Below are 22758 nucleotides of genomic sequence, written 5' to 3'. Positions count from 1 at the left end.
GTGAATGATAAAAGCATCGTTCATCCACTTTAAATCATGGAGAATCTGCCTGTTTTTGTGTGTGTGTGTGTGTGTGTGTGTGTGTGTGTGTGTGTGTGTGTGTGTGTGTGTGTGTGTGTGTGTGTGTGTGTGTGTTGGTGATCCAGGTCACCTCAGAGACTGAATCTGCTTCATAACTTACCTTTTGTACTTTTAACCAATAATCACATTAAACAGGAAACAAAGTCAAGAACTACAAAATAAATGAGAGTGAACTTTCTTCTAGTTACACATGTACATACTGGTGATGCTAATGGATCAGTTTGACTTGTTTCCATGTTTTGATCCTGTGGACACTTTACACTAGTTGTTTGACAGTGAGCTGCTCCACACAAACACTTTTCTCGCTGCTCGTAATAAAACTGTCCTCTGGTGTTAGAACTAATGAGGCCTTCAGAATATACATTACAGTTTATATTACATAGATTACTCAAGCAAGTTTCAGGTGTGTGCAAGTTGATTTTTACATTGTCATGTCATGAATTAGTGGCTGCATGAAATGTACAATAGGAAGTAAATCTATAACGGTGTGATTGGGAATGTTGGACCCACATCGATAAAAAGAAAGAGGGAGGGTGGGACAACAAGACTCCTCCTCCATCAAAGGATGAGGTGCATGCTGCAGACATGGCCTCATGTAAAAATGATTCTACAGAAAAGAGCAAGTCATTGAGGAGATTGAGGACAGAGACTCACCTGTCTCTGGGTACTGGGTTCACCTTGCAAGCCTCCAGCAGGAAGCGGACCACCTCTGTGTGCCCTGGAAGCAGAGCAGATGTCAGAAATATATTAGCAGACATGCATGAACACATATACACACACACACACACACACACACACACACACACACACACACACACACACACACACACACACAACAGATACTTCAAACACTGTCACGCAAAAGTGGCACAAAATCATTTCAGATAAGGACAACTCTCTGACAAAGCAGTTTTACAACCAACCACAATGTTTTTCCATTTCCAAAACCATATTCATTAATCTGCTGCTTTAACAGCCTCCACGTTTCTCATTTCCGACGCTGAACCTGCTGTAGGGATTTTCTTCGGGTTCTGACACAGAAGCATCAGTGAGGTCCAACACTGATGTTGGGTGATGAGGCCTGGCTCACAGTCAGGTTCAGGCTGGGCAAGTTCAACTTCATCCCAGAGGTGTTGGATGGGGGTTGAGGTCAGGGCTCCGTTCAGACCACTGCAGTTCTTCCACACTCAACTGGGAAAACAATTTCTCCGTGCACCCAGGCATTGCTATGGTTGAAACAGGAAAGAGCCTGAGCGCCCCCCTGCTAGCTCACCTGGGAATCTGTGTATCATTAACAGGGCTCAGTCCTTATCGCAGCGGCCTGGGTGTGAATCCAGCCACTGCTGCAGGTCATCCCCCCTCTCTTCTTGCCTTTCACTCTCTACTGTCTCCATCCAGTAAAAAGCGGAAATACCAGGAAAAAAACAAACAAACAGGAAAGAGCCCTCCCCCAAAGTGTTTCCGCCAAGCTGCAGGAACACTATTGTCTGAAACACCATTATTGTGTCACACTGTGAAGTCATGTTTTTCATGCCATGAAAAATCTCCCTAAAACGAAACGAGTGTGTGTGTGTGTGTGTGTGTGTGTGTGTGTGTGTGTGTGTGTGTGTTACCTTCAGCTGCTGCCACATGGAGGGCTGTTCTGGAGTCATAGTCCCTCTGCTCCATGTCCATGGATGACAGTGCAAACCTACACACACACACACACACACACACACACACACACACACACACACACACACACAAATAAACAACTAACTTTATAAAAAAAACATTTAAATAACCTTCAGACAAAACAACAGTTTTATGAGCCATTATCACAGATTAAGGCTGAAACAGACGTATTCTAAATCCCAGATTTTACACTTTCACCAATTGAACAGTTCTTTCAAAGGTTCCTCTTGCTGCCACTAGAGGTCTCATGCAGCTGAGAGAGGAAAGCACCATGAAGAACTCTTAAAGAAAAGTGACATAACCCCGTGTTGACCTCTGGGCACATTAGCAGTGTGAGAGGAGTGAGTGTGAGCCGCTCACCTCCTCAGGGCAGACACGTCTCCGGTGTAAGCAGCAAACAGCAGGTTGATCACAGACTTGACCTGTGGACAGAGACAGAGACAAACAGAGAACATTTGCAGAAGGACCACAGAGTCTCCACTTTCACTGCTGTTACACCATGTCAAAGAAAATGAATCACTTCCTCTGAAACTAGTCCTTATTTAATTGTGATTTAATTGTGTGTGAAGTTACATCTACACAATTATGAAAACAATTCAACAATAACATGAGTGATCCCTGCATCAGTCAGACTTACCATCACACAGCAATGAATCATTTCCTTTAAGCAAAAACCTTAAGATTTCAATTCATACGAAGGAACATCGGGAAAAAAGATTTAAAATACCAGTAGAAAGTATCTGAAAGACTATATGACACTTTTAGCGGTGTCTCAGATTTACAGTTAACTTTTACCTGCGTGTCAATTCATCTGCAGATTATTCCCTTGATTAAAATAGTGATAAATGTCCATTATTTTGTTTAAGGCTCAGTTTCTGAATACAGGCTGTGTGCATTTCTCTGTGGACTGAGGCTTTGATACTTTCACAGTATTAATATAGAACCTAGACCTGCTTTATAATCAAACAACACATGGACATCTGCCTTTAGACTATATGGACCTATAAGTGATGTGTAGAATGAGGGTTTGCAGGATTATGAAGGTTTACAGGGATGTTTTAAAATCCCCAAATTCATTTTACTTCCTTTATGACACTGATTTGTGCATGATACCATCAATCAGCTCAGGATAGTAAAGGTGGAAAACAATTTGAAGTTAGCAGGGAAAGAAAAGCGGACATCTGATGATTTTTTTTTTTTTATATTTATGTATATTTTCCCAAAGTGAACTTGTTTAAATAGCTCGTTTGGTCGACCAAAGATATTCAGTTTGCTATCAAGCTGGAACCAGCGGAAAAAACTGTTGCCCAAAAAAATTTTTAAAAGTTTTAATAAACTTGAATATATAAAGTAAATATATATCTATATCACATACATATATGGTTGGAACATGTTACACCATATAAAAATGTACCAGATATTTCTAATGATTGCAAATATATATTTTTTACTATGGGTATTTCATATATGTTATAAACTTATATCTTCATATTTCCAGAGGATTTATATATGTGATTATTATGGGTGACATATATGGCAACATCACTCAGAGGTGAACCAGGGGGCAGCAGAGCCCTGATTTTCAGTCTAGAGTTCAGTTACTCTTTTATGAAATGACAGCAAGGACCAAAGAACCAAACTATTACGGAGCATCGTTTCACCAAAATAAAAGCCTCGCTCTGGTCTGAGGCCTTCACGGCCGTAGGAAGAAAAATCTGGCTCTGAAACGAGACCTATGTATTACAACACAGAGCCACACAAACCACCAAAGCAAAAGTTTAGGGCTCATGTTCCTCTGTCCCTGTTCATGTTAGACTGAGGGTGAGGTTTTCCCTCTGTGGTTAGTTCTATATCCTTAGAATTTTTTATTTCATTTAGCATAATGTCTTTCCTTTCAGATTTAGGGAAATTTCTTTTGAGAATTTCTTGTCCATTTCTGTAAAGGGCCGACCACAAATTTTCCTCTCAAGCTTCAACTTTGTGTCACAGGAAAGTTCCGTTCATATTGTTAAATGAGTTATATTGTGCTGAAGTTACAGCTCATGTTTTTAACTCTCAGTAACTGTGCTGACACTGATTAATAACAGCCAGTATTTGTATGTAAACTGATGTGGGTCAGTGTGTGTGCAGTAGACAGTTTGTAAATGCTACAGATACTGGTTGGACTGCACTGTATCACTGTCAGCAGTATGTTTATAATTTTCCTCTTTTATTGACTTTCCACTGTATTTGACTTTAATTTTGGTACTTTACATGTTTCTGTAAATTAACAGTCAATCACCAGCATTATTAGATCTTGGTCTGAGCATGCTGCATGCTGACTGGCTCCTTAGGTGTTGAATGACAAGGTTTTTTTTCAAACCATTCTGTTGGTCCATGAGACTGAGTAACAAAAGTATGAACTGCTATGTGATCATCAAGTGCTGTTCGAATCATGAATGAGTTTGTTTCTCTGGAAACATTAATGAAACACAAAAATGAAGCTGCTGCTTATGCTTTTCTGAAGTCTTGAGAGATTTGTGTTTTTATTTTTCCTCACTGTGCTCTTCTCACTGGTTTAAAGTGGGCGGGGTTCAGTAAAAATAACACACTGTGCACCAATCAGGATTTAGCAACATTGGAACCAGAATCTGACGATACAGGCGGTTGGTTCTTTGGTTTCTGATCAAACCAGGTGAGCAGAGTTTGTGAGTATTAAAGGAACAATTTGACAAATAGGGAAATATGCTTATTCACTTTCTGGTGAATGTTGAGAAGATTGATGCTACTCTCATATCTGTATGTTATATATGTACCTACAGCCAGTAGCTGGTTAGCTTAGCTTAGCACAAAGACTGGAAACATAATACGCAGCTAGGCTGGTTCTGTCTATCAGTAACAAAACTCACCTACCAGCATGTATAATGCTCATCAATTAACATGTTATTTAATCTGTACAAAAACAGACGTGTAAAAATAATTTGCTGTATAACAGCAAACAATTTGGTTTTGGTCAGGATTAAACATAAAGAGTGAATTATAAAACAAAGTGTCTAGCTATTCCTTTAAAAATTCATGTATTTATAACATTGATTATTGCCTTCTTCCTCATATCTATATTCAAGATTCAATATTCATAGGTAAAATTTTCAGGTGCTTAAATACACACAATGATCCTTTATTTACCGCTGCTAAATTCTTGTAACTACTCAATGTCAATACAACTACCGGGGTGAAGGAGCGGGGCAATCAAAACAACAGGAGCATCAGTCTCTAGAGGAAAAGGTGGAGGTGGCTGAAGAACAGTTGCGGGCGCAGAGAAAGATTTTAGAGAAGAGAACAGTGCTTTATTGGATTTTATACAAGGGACACCAAGGCAACAAAAATCTTAACACCACTGTCACTGTCGAGTCTGCAAGTTCGTCACAGCCAAGAAAAAAAAAACAAAAGACGAGGAAGACGAGTTCATGTCTTCTCCAAGCAGACAGGACAGTTCATGAGTTTATGGAGACTTTACAGATTTACAACCATGTGGACAGAGAAAAATCAAAACAAAGAGAAGTTTAACAGTCATCAGTCATGAGCTTGGAACTGTACGGTTTCATCCACTGCAGGTTTGAGGAATTTATTTTAATTTAACATGTAAAATTGTATTTTCTCAATCTCAACAATAAATTTTTTGGCAAAAAGAGACGTTTTAAAAACGACATATAAATATCTAATATCGGACCGGGACATTAGAGAACCTTACAATTCCAAGGTCACCAAATAACAATGGTAGTGATAGATTTTTAAATTTATATGCAATTTCAATGTCATAAGGGATAAAATGTATGTCCAAGACACAAATCAACATAAATAAAGACATGTGAAAAGAAAAATGAAATGAACATACAACATGGGATTAAAAAGACATTCATCAAATCAGACACAAATAAGCATGCAAGGGGGAGATGAGAATTCAAAGAGAAAAAAAAAACATACATGAAAATGTGATGATTTGAATGGAAACACTCATTACTGCATTCAAAAGCCCTTCTGCAGAGTAATATCAGACTTTGAGGAGTAAGAAAAGTTTTACCGATCACAAACTTCAAGTAACACAGCTCATTGACCCTCCAGCACCACTGACGCCATTTACCAAAGTGGAACAAATCAGATCAGCGATCAGGTCGAGCCAGTCTCATGTCAGAGCTGCTCTGGTCCAGTCTCGTAGACATGCAGGCACTGGGTTTTAGATTTGGGGCCAGGGGTGCTGGTGGTGCGGAATACCCTGTAGCAGCAAAGAAATAAAGACTTGCACATTGTCACAAAGGAGACTGATTCCCTTCACGCACATTTTATGACTGACTGGTCAGAAAAAAAAAAAAAAAAAAAGGTTGAGACTGAGATGAGAAACTAAAATCACATCTGAGGTGATCCCACAAACTGTGGCCATGACAATACCTAAACCATAATGAAGCTGACTTCATCATCATGTAGAAAATCATAATGATATCACTGTTTAACTGTGCTGAATTTAAGCACATCCATCATCATAGTATAATTGTACATTTAAAGTTGTAATTCTTAAGATTGTTGTTACTAGTTTTAATGTCTTCATATACTAATATGTTGTCTTGTGACATGTTTTGTTCTCATCTGAACAACATCATAATGTGACAAATTACATGCGATGGATGCATGTGCCACTTCTTCAGTCTGACTCAGTTGCTGGCAGTTATTGCATTTACAGCAACGTGGTCACTCAGAGAATCCAGGTGACGCTGGTTTCCATGCACTGCAGTAACCTGGTTACTGTGAATCTACATGCAGCAGGTCAGTACTGGAAGCAGAAGATGAGAAGCAGCATCTTCTGCTTCCAGCACTGATCTGCTGGCTTTTTAATGTGTATCAAACAGTGTCTGATATATTGAAAATCTTAAGGATTATAACTTTAACTGTCCCACTGTCAGTACTTTCTAGAAGTCCACTGCAAACTTTAGCATGAAGTAACAGGAATATGAATAAAATCATTCAAAGTAGCCGACAGACAAACTGTGGAAAACACAGCAGGAGTATGAAAAAGGCTTCTTGTACCTCCACACAATAAAGAGCAGAAACTTGAAAAACGAAAAAAACAAACAAAAAAACAATAACAGACGTCCATGACTTATAATAAAATAAATAAAATACTTCACTCAACAACATGACAGAGTAGTAACGGGGTATTATTGGCTCTGGCATCTATCACTTGGAGTCAAATCCACTGATAAACACCACACACCAGTTGTACAGTTTCAACAATGATTGAGTAACAAACAGATAAATCCCCCCCCCCTTCCCCCTAGCACAGTCACAATAGAGCGACATCTAAGGCATCTGCTGACATGACATTCATGTGCAAGTCTTTCTATTTCCTGGAGGAGATAATACCATAAATTCGGAACGTCTTAAGTGTAAATTCAACACACACACACTCAGTTCTGCTGCTGAGAGTCATCACTCATGTGCAGACACACACCTAAAAGCTATATACACCTGCTGCTATGTACATTCACAAATTCAGTAAGTTATGTCTACTGAAACAAGTTTGAATAACCTTAGTTTAAGAGTAACACTGGATACATGTTCTGTGTGAGTTTGCATGCCGACACTCAATCTGCATTGGGGGTGTCAACCAATAGTCATACATTTGATTATGTAATCAAACTGTAAAAATAAACAGACATTCAATTGTGAAAGAGCAGCACTGAGGCGACCGTATGACGGACACTTCGTCACTGTCACTGACTGAAGGTGAAACACAGGTCAAGCTGAAACGAGCAGATAATTCAACAACTGTGCAGAAATGATGGCAGTGAGTTCACAACCCAGCTCTGCTGCACAGAGAGCGAGTGTCACTCCGAGCTCCGATTGGAAATACTTTGTGTTTTGGTCAGTAGTCAGTCAGAACCTCAAGGTTATAAGTAAGCTACAGTTAGCCTAGCCTACCACTCCAGATCCATAACACCCTGAGGGCACATCTCAAAAAATGCATCCATGAGCACCTGTACAAGTAGTTATAACTCTTGTGATGTTGTTTGCACTCTGCCGGACATAATGCGCAAAAAATATGTCTTTGAAGGGTTCGAACCTTATGTGTTTTTAGTAAGGAATATTCACAGCAGTAAACATAAACATTTCTGGACCAGTGGACTTGATGCTTCTAAAATAATTTGATAACATCCATTTAATATCATCTTCCTCTGCTGACAGAGCTGGCCATTCTTTGTAATTTGCCAATATCATACATGAGTTTCTGTGCCTGCGCTTTCATGATTGACTGAAAATGTAGAATTGGATGTTTACACAACTGCTTTTCTGTGTTGATTTAAATCAGTACCACAGAAGTGTGTGTGGTGGTGGGTGGTGGTGGCGCTGTAGCCAATCCCAGCTGACTCTGGGTGAGAGGTGGGACACACTCTGGACAGGTCAACATATAGATCACTGCTCTCCATTTCTGTAGTGAGCAGCTTAATCTCCAGACTGAGGCGACCTGTGTCAACACAACCATATTTCTGTGCGCAGTGTAAACAGACAGTGAAAACAGCCTGGATGCAGCAGTCACCTGCTGCTCACAACACGGGCCCTTACTGCTGTAACAAACAACACCCTCCATCCTCCATCACGCGATGCAATACTGAGTGTACACACAAATCAAAAACAAACAATCAGCCACCCACACACATTTTTTCATCCAAACTCCACAGCAGCTCAGCCGCTGCAGCCAGTCCACCGAGGTCGTTGCTCCTGACAGTCTGACAGGTAAATGAGGACTATCGGGTCAAACGAGTCTCCACCAGGAGCCTTACAAACAGCCTGTTGTTCTAGTCACCTCACCTCTCTCCTTTGGCTGAGCAAACCTTTATTTGCTTGTGTTGTATCAACCACAACATAATCAGAGAAATTAGCACAAATACTGGCATATTGAAAATAGAAACCGTGGTAAAACAGAACTTCCAGTTCAGTCAGCACAATGTACATCAACTGTTTCTCAACCCTGATTGTGTTTTTAGGTCCAAGTTCTCAGGACTCTAATGTCTGTTTTGTACTCCATCAATAAAGATATGGAGGGTGCACAAACAATGTTATATTTCAAAGTTATTCAATTTAGAATTTACTATTAAAAATAATTCCAGCACATACAAATGTACAGTTTTACTCCTGCAACATGTTTTGCAGATCAACTGACTTTAATGTGGGATTTCCATTTATCGCAGTGGTCTGCCTTTATTCTAATGCAAACATCTGTCGGCGAGGATCATGTCTGTCTTTGAGCTACAGTTTTATCTGTCTTATTCCTTTTTAGCTTCTTTTTATTTCCAAATTCAACACTTTTTATTTGTATTTAAATGTCTTTCTACTTGTGTTGCTCTCATATTCTGTCTTGATGCTTTTTAAGCTCTATGTAAAGCACTTTGAATTGCCTTGTTGAAATGTGCTATATAAATAAACTTGCCTTGCCTTACAGTGACAGGCGCTCAGTTTTTGTGTTGATTTTTCCTTTCAAAGTCCAGCATGTGAGATTGGAAATACTGTAGTGTTGTTTGTGAAGGTTTTGTTCAAGAGAACTAATCTTTTGTGAGAACGAACTGAACTGAATCACTTCCTGAAACAAGTCAGCTGTGAGCAAACGTGCAGGGATAAACTCACTGAGTGATTCAAGTCATTCGTTCACAGGAGGAATGAGGTCTGTTCAAGACAACAAATGCACAGCTGACTTTAAGCTTCAAAGATTCAACAACATTGACCTTGAACTGCAGATGTATGACATTACCCAGACTGATATGTATAGGGAAATATTTGAGATGCACCAATGACCGATCTGCGCTTCAGTGAAGCACTTAACCATTTGTTGAATGAATCTTTTAAACAAATCTTTTGAATGAACTGATTCTAATGATTCAGTAGTGCGAAAACGCCTTTGCCCATCATTAATTAGAAAAGCAAAAAACAAAAACAAAACCCTGCATTATTAAAATCCCTTCAGAAGTCAGGGCTCATTTTTAAAAAATTTAAGCCAAAGCCCGAGCGTTCACAGCTAACTGATATGTTAACAATATTCTCCTTTGACCCAACACTTCCCATTAGTAAAATCCTAAGACGCACAATGTCACATTGTGATCATCTCCTACAGTACATCAGCATCTGCTTTAATGTGCTAATCTCTGGGGCCTCAGTGTGAGCTACAGTAAGCAATCATTAGCAGTCTGACCGTGGATGTGGAGACTGTTGGTCTAAAGACTGGCTGCACTGAAGCTCCACACATGCAAACACACTCATACATCATTCTTTTTTTCCTTTTGTCAAAATAGAAATAAAATAAAACAGAATCTCAAATCAACCCTTAGCCTACATTTTAAATAGGATTCTGTTGAAATGAAAAAAACAAAACACAAAAAAAAACAAAAAAAACCCAAAACAAAATAACATTGCAATAAATGGGGTGAGATGTAACAAGAGCACAACCTGTACACTGTACATCAGATCCTACACACACACTAAGGCAACAACCAGGTGGAGGCTACAAGTTCATCTGGAATTCAGAGTAAAAACAAACAAGCAGTAACTCGTCCCATTTCTCCAACACAGACACAAACAAAAGAAGCTTCCCAGTCCGTCCACACAGTAACTGCTTCACAAGCAATAAATAATCCTCTACATAATTTATATATAAATATCAAAGGGCAAGGAAAGATGGTGGTGCTGCTGCGAGAGATCAGGTGAGGTGGGGGTGTGCGGGACAAGTGCTCCTTTTTTTTTTTTTTTTTTTTAAGTTTCACTCGCTGACAGTGTCCATCCTATAGACTACAGTGGTAGAGCTGTCCTGGTGCGACTCAGTGGGGGACACCTTTTTCCACAGAGGGGCTTTCAGAGCTAGCTCTTGTTGGAGGCTCTCGTAATCCATGGGTCCGAAGGAGAGCTGCTGTTTCAATTGACACGGATAACAAATTAGTCTCACTTCCTCTGTGGTTGTGTATGTGTTTTGTGTCTTTGTGTGTTTGCTGTAACATATTGTGAGAAACAACTTTTCATTAGCGTGGGACTTTGGTTAATGTTAGCTGATGCACCAAAGAACTTTTTGTTACACACACATTTAGTTAATTTAGCTTCTTTTGTGTGTTGCTGCAAAGTGAAAAATCCACTTTAGAAAAGGACCCGACTAGAAAGAAAAACACCAGCAGGGGATTCAGACAGAGGCAGCACAAACAGATTGAGGAGAAAAGAGGATGAGGACTGCCCTGTTTTGCTCTTCATCTGACATTGTATGTTTTTCCCTTCAGGTGTACTCTACAGTTATGGAGCTAAATATCAGCTAGAAATCAGCAGGGACCGCAGCGTCACCCACGTTCTTGAGATGGTATCAGTAGTGTATCTGATGAGAGAAATGTGTGTCGTGTTTGGTTCTTTGTCCCCTCACAACACGGTGCTGTGCGTCCTTACCCGCTGGTCCCCTCCTTCTCTGCGAGGGTCGTGCTTCTTGGCAAAGTGTCTCAGGTTGTCGTAGTTGTGGAAGTTGAAAAGTTCCACGAGGTCCTGGAACGAAAAGATGAACACATGAATTTACTCTACGCTGTTAAAGTTGACATTTTTCCTGATGACTGATAGTTGAAAAGCACATGAGCACATGTTGCCTTTAAAAGAAAAAAGGAAAAAGAAGAGACAAATAGGAAATAAGTAATCTAATTACATGAGCGGCAGAGGCGGATGTGTTTACTGAGAACTTATCTGGTCTTCAGGTAATCATTAGTCAAGCATCACCTACTGATTAAGCAGGTCCAGTTACTCTGAAAGTATTCCAGCCAGGAACACTCAAGGACACTCTTGCACAATTTCCAATCATTAATAGCCTTTTTTTTTTTTTTACCCATGATGCATTTTTGTTTGTTAAGTGTAACACATATTTATAAATAAATCTATTTACAACACTGGTTTAGAAAACACTCAATATGGTGATTCTGACACTGTGCTATTCACTAATATGAAAGTTATATTTTCAAAGGTAAAAACTTCCACCTGGGCCTTTACGTGTTGTACATTCAGACAAAGCAGATATTTTCCTTGGATCTTGAGGCACTGAGTGACTGTGTCATTTGAGATACAGTCCGTAACAACTTAGCACATAGTGATGCATTATTAATGTAAAGCATCAACATGAACACAAAGAAAACATTTTCAGCTCTAACAAAAACTGTCTTGTGCTACTAGGATTTTATTTGAGCTCTGGTGTGTATAAAAAAAATAAATAAATAAAAATTGTTGGTGCAGTTATTCTTAGTCGGGGCTCTGATCATGTTTTCACTCTGCAGTGATCTCCTGTTCATACCGTGCAGAACTGTATTCCTCTGACAGAGTTGCCCAGCTTGTCCAGTGGAGGTGACCAGCACATGATGCCCATCACGTTGGGTACAACCAGCAAGATCCCGCCCGCTACTCCAGACTTGGCCGGCAGACCGACCTACAACAGGGAAAACAGACGGGTTACATAATGGAGGATCGGCTGTGTGTGTCTGCAGTATCAGCAGGCAACAACGCAAAGCTCAAAATGGAAACAAGTCAACAATAATCGGAGCAAGCTGATTCTTAGCAGAATTCCTCAGGAACATGCCTCCTGTTTTCTTCTGTGATTTAAATACTGAAGAATCTTTGCAAAGTGTACATAACTGAATAATTTCAGTTTTTCTTTCAATCATCTTTATTTAGTTTGAAGTTCAGGCTAAAATTAAAAAGGTAAAAGAAGGCTAATATAAACAAAAGTATTTCAGAAGAGAGGCCACTATTTCGACCAGTCCCTTGTTTCCAAAATCCAACTCGAACAGAATGAACGAAAATGAATGAGCACATGAACACTGTAGATATGTACTCTCACTTTCTGCTGTTGGAGATATGATCGATATCATGAGAAAGTGAAAGGCTGAAGCTGCTCACAAGTCACTCGATCTCTCAGCACTTCTGTCATTAAGACGTGTCTCATCAAAATAAACAGTCTTATCACAACAAACACCTCAGCTCAGACAGACCATGTGACACGACAGCTTTGCTGTGCCAAGGCACATTATGTGCTCCTCAGTATTGTGGAGGTATAATCTGCTTGTATCAAGACTTGATCAGTTTTCTATGTACAAAATGTTTCAACAGTATTTTTAGATCATTTCAAAGACTTATTAGATGTACATGTACAACATGACTCCACTGGGCCATGACATTATGTGGGTTGTACAGCCTGAGCTTAATCATGCTAATTCCTCCTAGAGGTAAACAATGAGACGAGCATCAAGTTTGACATGAGGTCGTCTCACCTGGAACCAATAAGGACGTACAAGAGCGGATTGACTGTTTGTAAATCTATGCCTAATTTATGTATAAACTTCTTATTATGTTCTCCATCTGAGGCCTATTAGTGTCTCATCAGTGTAATGGTACTGCTTCACTTCACCTCTTTGAGTCTTTCCTACTTAAAATATCTGTCCCTACTCGACCACATCAGCTCTTACTCGCCATCTTGTGAAAATGTGTCTTCTACTTACGTGGAAGGCGAACTGTCCTGAGAAGTCGTACATGCCGCAGGAGTGCATCAGACTCAGGGTGTTCCTCACCGCCTCTGGGCTCAGCACGCGCTCACCCGTGATTGGGCAGATCCCACCGTTAGCCAGGGTGGCTGCCATGACGCTGGCGCTCTCACAGGTCACCTCAATGGAACAAAGCTGGGGGAGGGGTCACATAAAGGACAGTTTGTATCATTACTCTATTAAAATTTTCAGCACAGAGAGTCAAGTCTGACGTGAGCAAGGTGAAAATGACGGTACAGTGGTGGCAGAGGTGACAACAAGCAACAAATTAAGTGAAAATGCAGCTTCCATACAGAGCACAAGGGCTCAATGAATGGTTCGATGAAAACTATGTGAATTAAATGGTGCAGCTGCAGTAATGACCACATCTAAATCCTTTTGAGACTCCAACACCATCATCCAAACACCAAACAAGAGAATATATTTTTAGAAGAAGGATGTTTGTCTTTGATATTGTTTAAAATGTACATAAAATCATTATTTTTTAAAGCAAGAATACATGCATTTAATTTAACATACTGCTGTGTCAGTGCATGACAATTTGTCAGTGATTGCAGTTGTTCAGATTGGGAGGGGTGTGTACATTCATGTTGTTCTTATTCTCCCACTTCTGTTCCTTGCTTGTTTTTCTTCTTTATTATTTGTTTGTCTTTGTGTGAATGGTGTTCATTCATTCATCCTGTACAGAGTCAGAGGCCTGAAGAATCTGTGATAAAGAGCATTTAAGTGCTACTGGAGGCTCATGGTGGAAACAACACCTCACTAAGACATGTTGGGTTTTCCTTTAATTTGCCACGTGTTTATAGTTAAGAAACTATTTGTAGCATTAACAGAAGTAAAGGTGTTAAAAAACTGAATAAAGGGAGATGTGACCAATATTGGTAGAGAAGTAGGAACAGGATCTGTCACTCAGGGACAAAATCAACAAAAACAGAGGAAGAGAAGAAACAAAAAGCAAAACAATAATCTGCTGTTAAAAATAATATGAGCTGAAAACTGAAAAAAAATTAATAATAAAAAGAAATAATAAATAAAAAATAAATCACCGCTCCACTCACTTGAAAGTAGAAGTCCAGCACAGACGTCATGTCTGTCCCCTCTGGGAAACACTGCAGAGAAACAACACACAGATGAACACATGAACATATATCAACTACCACAAAAAGTTAAGCAGCTGTAATTTTGTGTTTTACAACATGAAATTTTATTTAAAAAGTAACAAATATAGTTTATGCACGACTCATCGAGAGATTTGTTTTAAAAAAAATACATCAAAGCTTATTGTAATTCCACTGGATCAGCTTCACCCTGCATCATTACACTCTGACTTCCCTTGTGTCCCTCCCTTCTGGATCAACCCTTAAATGTAAACCAGATACAGAGCCAACCCCCGGTCTTATCTCTGAGCTGCTCAACACATACAATCTGAAAACATTAGAAAAATCTAATGATATGTGGGGAGAGAGAGAGAGAGAGAGAGAGAGAGAGAGAGAGAGAGAGAAAGAGAGGGAGAGATAGGGAGAGAGAGAGAGAGTGAAAAGTCAAAAAAGTCATCAATCAAGTGTGACTCATCCAAAGTCAAACCTTTTTTTCTTTCAGGTAGTAGCCGATGGCAAAGTTCCTGTCCCCTGACTCACGCTCCGACTGGAATCTGTCACACAAAGAGCAGAGCACTCCCATTACATGGAGGAAGGAAATGTTTGCACTGTGTGTGTGTGTGTGTGTGTGTGTGTGTGTGTGTCGGAATTTCATCACCCCACCCCTCATGTGTACTGTTCAACCAGAGATCTCATGCTACCATGTGATCAAACTGCAACGTGAGACCCAGGACTTGGTCTTTTTACAGAAACATTGTTAGCATGTGGTGTCATCATCACTCATGCACATGCAAGTGACCTTTACGGCACAGATGCCAGCTCCAAACCTCATCCTAAATATAAAGTCAATTACAAATCAATTGAGAAAATAACCACTTTACCTTTTAGCCAGGTAGCTAACGCCAATCAAACTGAGAAAGTTTACAATTTAAAAGACTTTAACCTGCTGTGTACGACCATACTGCACACATTATTCCAATAACGTATCTGTGCAGCCTCTGTTCTGACTGAACTGACCGGCCTCACCATTAGCTCTGGTTTCATTCATTTGTGTCACAATCTTTGTGTAAGGAATACTTTGCTTTTGAACAGTCACATCAACTAAGCAGAGACAGTTTTAAAGCCTGGCTTTATTTAAGCAGTGATGACTGGGAAACTGTTTTTAAAAGGTCCCATATTGCATAAAAAGGTAATGTCCATGTGTTGTTTGATTATAAAGCGGATCTAGGTTCTTTATTAATACTGTGAAAGTATTAAAGTTCTCAGTCCACAGAGAAATGCACACAGCCTGTATTCAGAAACTGAGCCTTAAAACCAGCCATCAGGACTTCTGTAACTTTGTGATGTCACAACAAGGCAGTCAGCACTCTCAGCCACACCCAATGCCCCGCCCATCTGGACCCACCATCCAACCTTGCAGGATTTGGTTTCTCTGAGTTTTTACCTGAAATCTGCTATAATTTTATTCGATCACTCAGAAAACAGTCAGTCAATCAGAATAGAGGCTCAGAGCCTACTTTCTTCTGATTGGCTCACAGGCCTGTTGTTACTAGAGCTCCAGAGAGAAGCCTGAGAGAGGAGATGTAAAACTACACTGAGATGGTTTTTGGTTCTTAAAACGATATTATCAACACTTCAAATAAAAGTGTCAAATATGGACCTTTAGAAAGAGGATTAGGTATGATCTCTAGCTCCTGCTGGGCTTCTTGTGTGTGAATGCAACTATATGTAAACTACAGGGCCGGGTAAAAGGTGTGATAGAGGCAGGTAAAGATCAAACATGGCAACATAATGCACATGTTAAACTGCTCTCTGCTATGGTGTACACACCATAGCAACAGTTAACACACATGTTTTCACTTAACATGTAGGTGTGTACAGATTGTGTGCACAGAGCTTTGTTGCATCTGTTAGGGTGGAACAACTAACTAACTGATTACTATTAAAATTGTGACATGACAGCATGTAATTCAAACTGGAGGAACTGAGAACACCTGTGAGATTGTGCCTGGCCGTAGTTTCACATTCACAAGTATTGGAGCACATCACCTTGGACCAGTTTTCTGGTCCTCTGGCGATTGAAAAAATGGATGTAGCAACTCTAAAGAACAGATTTAAAAGATTTAAGTTTTAGAGGGAACTCACGTGGCATTGCTGAAACCCACATACTCGTTTCCTGCCATGTTTTTCAGAAAGTTCATGACCTGGAGGGAAAACAGGAGGAGAGTTAAGAGTGACGACATGATTGATAGAGCTTCATGGTACGAGGTTAAATTCTGTGGATAGTTGGTGGCCTGTGTGGTGTCAAAGTGTCTGGACAGCATTTCTACATTTACAATAGCTGTGCCCCCATTTCATACTACAAACTGATCATAAACAGCATGAAATATAGTGTCATAGTAAACTGATGCTAATGTTATTATTAATGAAATATTCAGTGTGTCCAAACTCCACACTACATACTCAATGTATATAGTACGCCATATACTAATTGTCTTAGTGGGCCCTTTTGTAAATTTCTATACAAAACAGAACAAAAAAGCGATGAGACACTCTTCCTTTTTCTTTGCACATTGCACCCTGGGAAAAAAATCTACTAATGCTGAATGATATACAAAAAAAATCATATTGCAATAATTTTTTCCGATATTAATATTATGAGTCACGATTACAGTTGGAGTGCTCATTTTTAAATTTCATTTTCACTGGAAACATATACATAAAAGATGATGATGTGCTTTTTGTTAGAGCCTGTATAAAACAAACATCTGAAGAGTATGATTTGTAGGTCACAGCATCTGCGTATCAGCACAACACTTCATTTTACTGTCTGTTGCGACACATTTTAATTTTATCAAAAAAACTACAGCTCCTGCGATCTGGATATTGCACTTGGCCATATTGATTTCGATAACTGACTGACTGACTGTTTTTAAAGGACCTTTCCAGAGTGAACAAATTCAAAACCTGCTTATAATTTGTGTGTAATATGGGACTGGAACACAGCTTATGAACTTAGGGAAAAGAAGTATAAAGAGAAAACAGGACTATAGTCAGTTCACAAACATAACGTATAATATCTATATTGATCACTTGTCTCTTTCACAAAGAAACAGTTAACTCAGTGTGTGACTTCTTATACTTACATAGTCAAATTTTTCTGCGTTGCCTTCACCTTGCTGAGGACAGAACGAAAGAACACGGGGTTAGCTGCCTTCGTTCACCGAGACATGTTGCAGAGGATAAGCACAGCATCATAAAGGTAACACTAAAATGATAAGACTACTGCTGACAAATTAAAACTACAGAATTAGAAGATGTGACTATTATTACAAATAAAATCAAATCACATGAGCTTTGCCAGAGAATTATACAAGTACAGAATATTAATAAGATTGGCTTGCAAATAGGTGACAAAGAGGCAAGTCTTTTGGAGTTAAAGGGAGATTTAGTAGACATGTGAATTACCAGTTTAGCCAGTTAAAGAAAAACATGTCTCACCAGTACATCTCACTGATTCCAAATATAAATATATTTTTCAGTATTAATTCATATCTGAAAGAGGGAAAACTAGAATACACCATAACAACTCTCACTGTGTGTATTTCTACATAAAGTATGGCTCCACAGAAATGTGGGTGTATGCAGGCAAGTTTGTATTATGGGTTACCATAATGCGGGTGTGCAGGTGTGTGTGTGTGTGTATACTGTAGGTGAACACGAGTCATCTGTGCAAAGAGCCTGTCGGCCAAAAACAGTGGGGAGGGAAGGAGAGGAGGGAGGAATGTTCTTCCTCTGAGAATAAAATTCACAGCTTGTAGCTCAGTGTACATTTATCAAGTCACAAGCTAGATGATGCTGCCTATTACCACAGAGAAAACACAGCAGAAGAGAAAAAATGGACACGCATGCACATTTAAAGTGCTATAGCATTTCACATGAATTCAAAATACTGAACTGTTTATGTTTTGGATGGTTTTTAACTTTACATAAAAAAAAAAAAAAAAGAAAGAAAAAAGGCTAATGCTTCATGTGTGACTGACGTACATTTCAACTTCTACACTTTACTGTGCAGAAGAAAAAAACATAAGTGACACTGATGGAGGTGTTAAAGAGTCACTGAATGGGGTTTCTACAGAGCTGATTGGAGGAGAGAGAGAAGAGGGAGGATCAGGGGGATGGGGAGAGTGCGAGGAGATAGATATGGAAAAGGAAGAAAAAATTACCAACGTCATTTGACCTGCAGCAGCAGTCATTATTTCCCACAGTTCCTACGTCTGGAAAATATGCAACAACATACAAAAACAGCAACAACATGTAGCCTTCAAGCACCATGTAACAACAGTGTTTTGGGGCAACCAGCCCATAGTTTTCCCCACCGAGGTCAAAGCTAAGAGGGCAACCCCACCAATAGCTTGACATTTGAGCTTCAGTTAAGAAAAACAAAAACAACACATTGAGACACAGGTGACAATGGTGAGCGGATGTGGACACAGACACACACAATATCGTCTCAACAAATGTGAGGTGATCGTCTCTGGTGTTTGGGTGTGATTTATGTGGCTCAGTAAACAGTTTGCTGTGTGATGAAAGGATGACCTGTACATACAATTCTCCACATGCTGCTTTTTGTACAACCTGCATCATAAATCAATAGGAAAAATGTTGGACAACCTGTTTTACTTGACTAATGCAAGTATAGAAGTAGAGCTATTGCGAGGCTGGATATGATATTTGAGAGTATGTATGAGAGCAGAAAGGGGAGATTTCCTGAAGGGGATGACCTTCTGCTTCATCTTAGCCCAGTGTACATCTGCTCGCACCACTAGCGGCCATGTTTAAACAACAGTTCAACATTTTAGTAAAAATGCTTACACACTTTCTCATGTGTGTGCAAACAGTTGGAGTGCAGACATGCTTAGCTATTTTAACGTAAAGGCTGCAAGCAGGGCCTAACTGTACATAAACAGAAATATTAAAACTATAATTTGTGGTAATGTGTTGGAACTATTTCTTGGGAAACAACCACAGCAACCAAGTGTTTCTTGCTTCTTTGTCTTGTTGTTATAGTGAGGTTGCCAGGTTTGGTACCATCATGCCTGTACAGAGACCAAAACCCACTCACCAACTAGCTAAACACATCCAGACTCCAAACAGCACTATGAGCACAATATGACCGTATGCAACTTTTGATCAAAGAGTTGCCTACAAGGTAACATTAACATTCATTTGGAATTGTGTTCCTGGCTCGAACCTGAGATGTTATGTAGAGACAAGGAAGCTGCAGAGTCGAGTGGTAATTCTTTGTCATTTGGTATTGTGTCGCAAACCTTTAACATCCAAGACAGATTTCATCCAGTTGCTGACATAAAAATACTGATGGGTGCAGCTTGGACGCACCAGCATGACATTGGTATCAGTTTTCTTTTCTGAGAGAAAGCAAGTATGTGTATTTCCCAAAATGTTGAACTATTTAAGAAGCCAACTTACTCACTGCTGTCTGTGATCACTCGGATCATGTTTCATTTAACACAATTCACTCTAAGCTCTATAGAGTGCTGCAGGAATGAATCCTAAAACCCATAAATTATTTAGTATTCTAGCACTTCTGGTTCCCGCATCCTTAAGTCTCTGGGTTTTATTCACAGGTTTTTAATTAGAGGCCTGAAATAAGGTCTGTGGTTAAAACAAGTTCAAGATGTTTTCATGTTTTATTCTACGACATAGAATCAGTCAGTAAGTACTCCAGTCCTGATTTCTTGAGGCTTTTACGTCTGTTAAAAAGGTCGGTTGCTAACAAGTGACTAAATGAGACTACAGAGGTTGTCGAGGACGTTAAACGTCATCACGCTGATTATGAAACCCGATATACTCACCAGTCCACCTTTACAGCCAAGAGGAAAGGCTTTTGTAGAAGAGGTAAATCACACTACAAGGTGAAGTTTGATGGTGGTGACGCTGAAGTCATGTGACCGTGGTGTCGTTGGTTTATAGCCTAGCATTAGCTTTTTACTTCTGCTGATTGTATTTAGGCTTCAAACATCATGAAGTGATGTTCATTAGTGAAGATGATCCTGCAAAACCTGTCAGGATCAGAAAATGCTGTTTATTTTCTGCAATAATCCAAAGCCCATGTAAGAATCTCGTCTTGGCCTACAAAAATACATCATCCTGCGGCACTCTATATCTTTCTACTGTTTGTCACATGTGAGGTCACTAAATGCTAACTGGCTAACCAGCTGGAAATCCTGGACAGAATATTTTGTGATTTCATACTTTTCAGTGTTGCGCAGCAAAAGAGACAAAGATGTCTGAAGGACAGCATCTGATTGTCTTGTACACTTTACTATAACAAAATAAAATAAAAATCACAGAAAGGAGCAACAGTTGGCTTCTTAACATCACTGGTTAAAGAGCAGATGAAAACATGGCTAAGACAAACCGGATATTAGTGTTGTATACGAATGTGGGCAGTTTAATACTGGTAAAAAACAGTTTGGAGTTCTTCCTGTCAGGGTCCCCAGTGCTCTGCATGTTTTTAATAAAAAACTACTAGAAAGAAAAGAATGTCTTCTCACAGTTAATGGTCCTTCACTGGATTATCCATTAATCTCTTGCTGCACAAGCATAAACGCTGCTGAGCGACACGATGGAAAAATTTGTAGTGCTTTGTTTAAAAATTAACCATTCTGGAGCCGACTTCAGAAACATGCCAGACTAAAATGTACTGTGACAACTGTGTTGTCATCTTTGTTGTAAATGCACAATAAAAGCAGTTTACACACACATCTGGGCCCTTGTTGGGATTTAGAGAGTACAACCACTTGCTCCACTTAACCTTTTTTTTTATTCTAGCCTTTCCTCAATATAAAAATCTCCTAGCAGTCTTTGCTGACTTCTGAGCCAAAAGTCGCTTTTGTTTTGTAAGAGTATTGTATTGTAATTGTTTTGACGACCATCATAACATGGGATTTGTGCACTGACGACTATTCACTCCGGCATATATATTTGTTTTAACTGTATAACAACAGCACAATCTTTAATCAATCTTTATAAAGGCGACAATCTGCAGATAAATGCCTGTGTCTGACTGATTTCCCTGTCACCAGAATCTAGATTAAACTAGAATAATATTAGGCAACGTAAACTCAAGTTAAATAGGTTTGTGTTTGCAAGGTGATAATGCACAAGAAGCACGGGTGAAGAAACTCAATTTTAAAAAGGAAATGGGATTTCAACAACACATGGACACTGAAAACGCACAGGTCCCACACCCTGAGACTTGTGACAGAGCTAATCTGTAGCCTATAAGTACAAGAAACCCAAACTCAAAATCACCATCACACAGGCCCCATGCTTCAGCATGCTTCTTAATACATAAAAAGGATGACGTTGACACCATCTACAGTTTAATTACCCTCTCTAGTTGTCTTATTCTCAAATCAAATAGAAACTAATATGACACCTCCATTTGATAGCACATCAGTGAGAATGCAACAAGGATGAAGCACATCATTAGTCATTCAATTCAGTTCAAAGTCTAAGTGCTTGGCACAAAAGCTGGACATAACAGAGGTCACCTCTGGAAGAAGCTGCAGTCAAATACCAGTCCTTGATTTTGACAGTTTTGTAGCAATAAACAGATAATGTGTCAAAAATTGAAAAGAAATGAAGAAGAAGTTGATTGGATTGATACTAAAAAGTTAACATTTGCAATATAGTCTTGCAGCTGTGAGAAGCAACAGTAAAGGTGTGTACTAAAAACTTTTATTGCGAGTGTGATCATCATCAACAGCTGCCAATGTGAAAACCAATCAACAAACCAGGGGTTTAAGCCAGGTTTAATCTTTTCTTCTTTTTGAGAGAAACTGAGCTGCTGCTTGTTTGATTTGATGGATGACGGGTGATTTATCTTTGTGGCTAATGAAGCCATTTAATTGTCATTCTGTCTTCACACCCAGTTACCTAAGAGAAGTTCAGATCAGTTGATACGAAACTCTGGTGAAAAAAGACAGGGAGGATGTGTCAGGCGAGATCTTGTCTATGTTCATGAACAGACCGTCACAGGTCTGTGTGCACCTGCGTTTGACTCGCTCTCTGCCCAGGTTATTTTCAGCAGGGACAATGACAATGTGTGTCCTGGGGTGGCTAAGCCCGCTTCAGGATAGATTAGCACAAGTGTTAATGACCGCAACAAGACGTATGGCATTGGACTAAGCTAGTGACCTAGAAATACTTGAAGCTGAGTCAAAAGTCATAAATATGTGGACACACAAGTCTTATACTTACAGAAGCAGTGACAACACCAAAGAATAATAACTACAAAGATTTCTGAC

General features: G+C 39.5%; 1 protein-coding gene across 3 annotated transcripts in view; it reads right to left on the bottom strand.

The window, feature by feature from the left end:
- glsb (glutaminase b) overlaps nt 1-22758 on the bottom strand; it is a 40023-nt gene that overhangs the window by 2939 nt on the left and 14326 nt on the right. For 2 of the 3 annotated variants that reach the window (XM_056389196.1, XM_056389195.1), the window contains exons 8-17: nt 17569-17601; nt 16568-16626; nt 14910-14976; nt 14384-14434; nt 13284-13460; nt 12083-12214; nt 11200-11292; nt 2116-2177; nt 1695-1771; nt 736-799 (exon numbers count right to left, since the gene is read on the bottom strand). In XM_056389196.1, coding sequence (XP_056245171.1) covers nt 736-799; nt 1695-1771; nt 2116-2177; nt 11200-11292; nt 12083-12214; nt 13284-13460; nt 14384-14434; nt 14910-14976; nt 16568-16626; nt 17569-17601 — 815 coding nt within the window. Of the gene's footprint in view, nt 1-735; nt 800-1694; nt 1772-2115; nt 2178-5055; nt 10682-11199; nt 11293-12082; nt 12215-13283; nt 13461-14383; nt 14435-14909; nt 14977-16567; nt 16627-17568; nt 17602-22758 lie in introns of those variants that run through there. The other variant, XM_056389197.1, reaches the window with a different exon arrangement.

This window comes from Seriola aureovittata, chromosome 11 (assembly GCF_021018895.1).
Source record: "Seriola aureovittata isolate HTS-2021-v1 ecotype China chromosome 11, ASM2101889v1, whole genome shotgun sequence".
In the NCBI taxonomy this organism is placed as follows: Eukaryota; Metazoa; Chordata; class Actinopteri; order Carangiformes; family Carangidae; genus Seriola; species Seriola aureovittata.
Note: the sequence above shows the minus strand (reverse complement) of the source record. Positions and strands in the feature narration are given on the sequence as shown.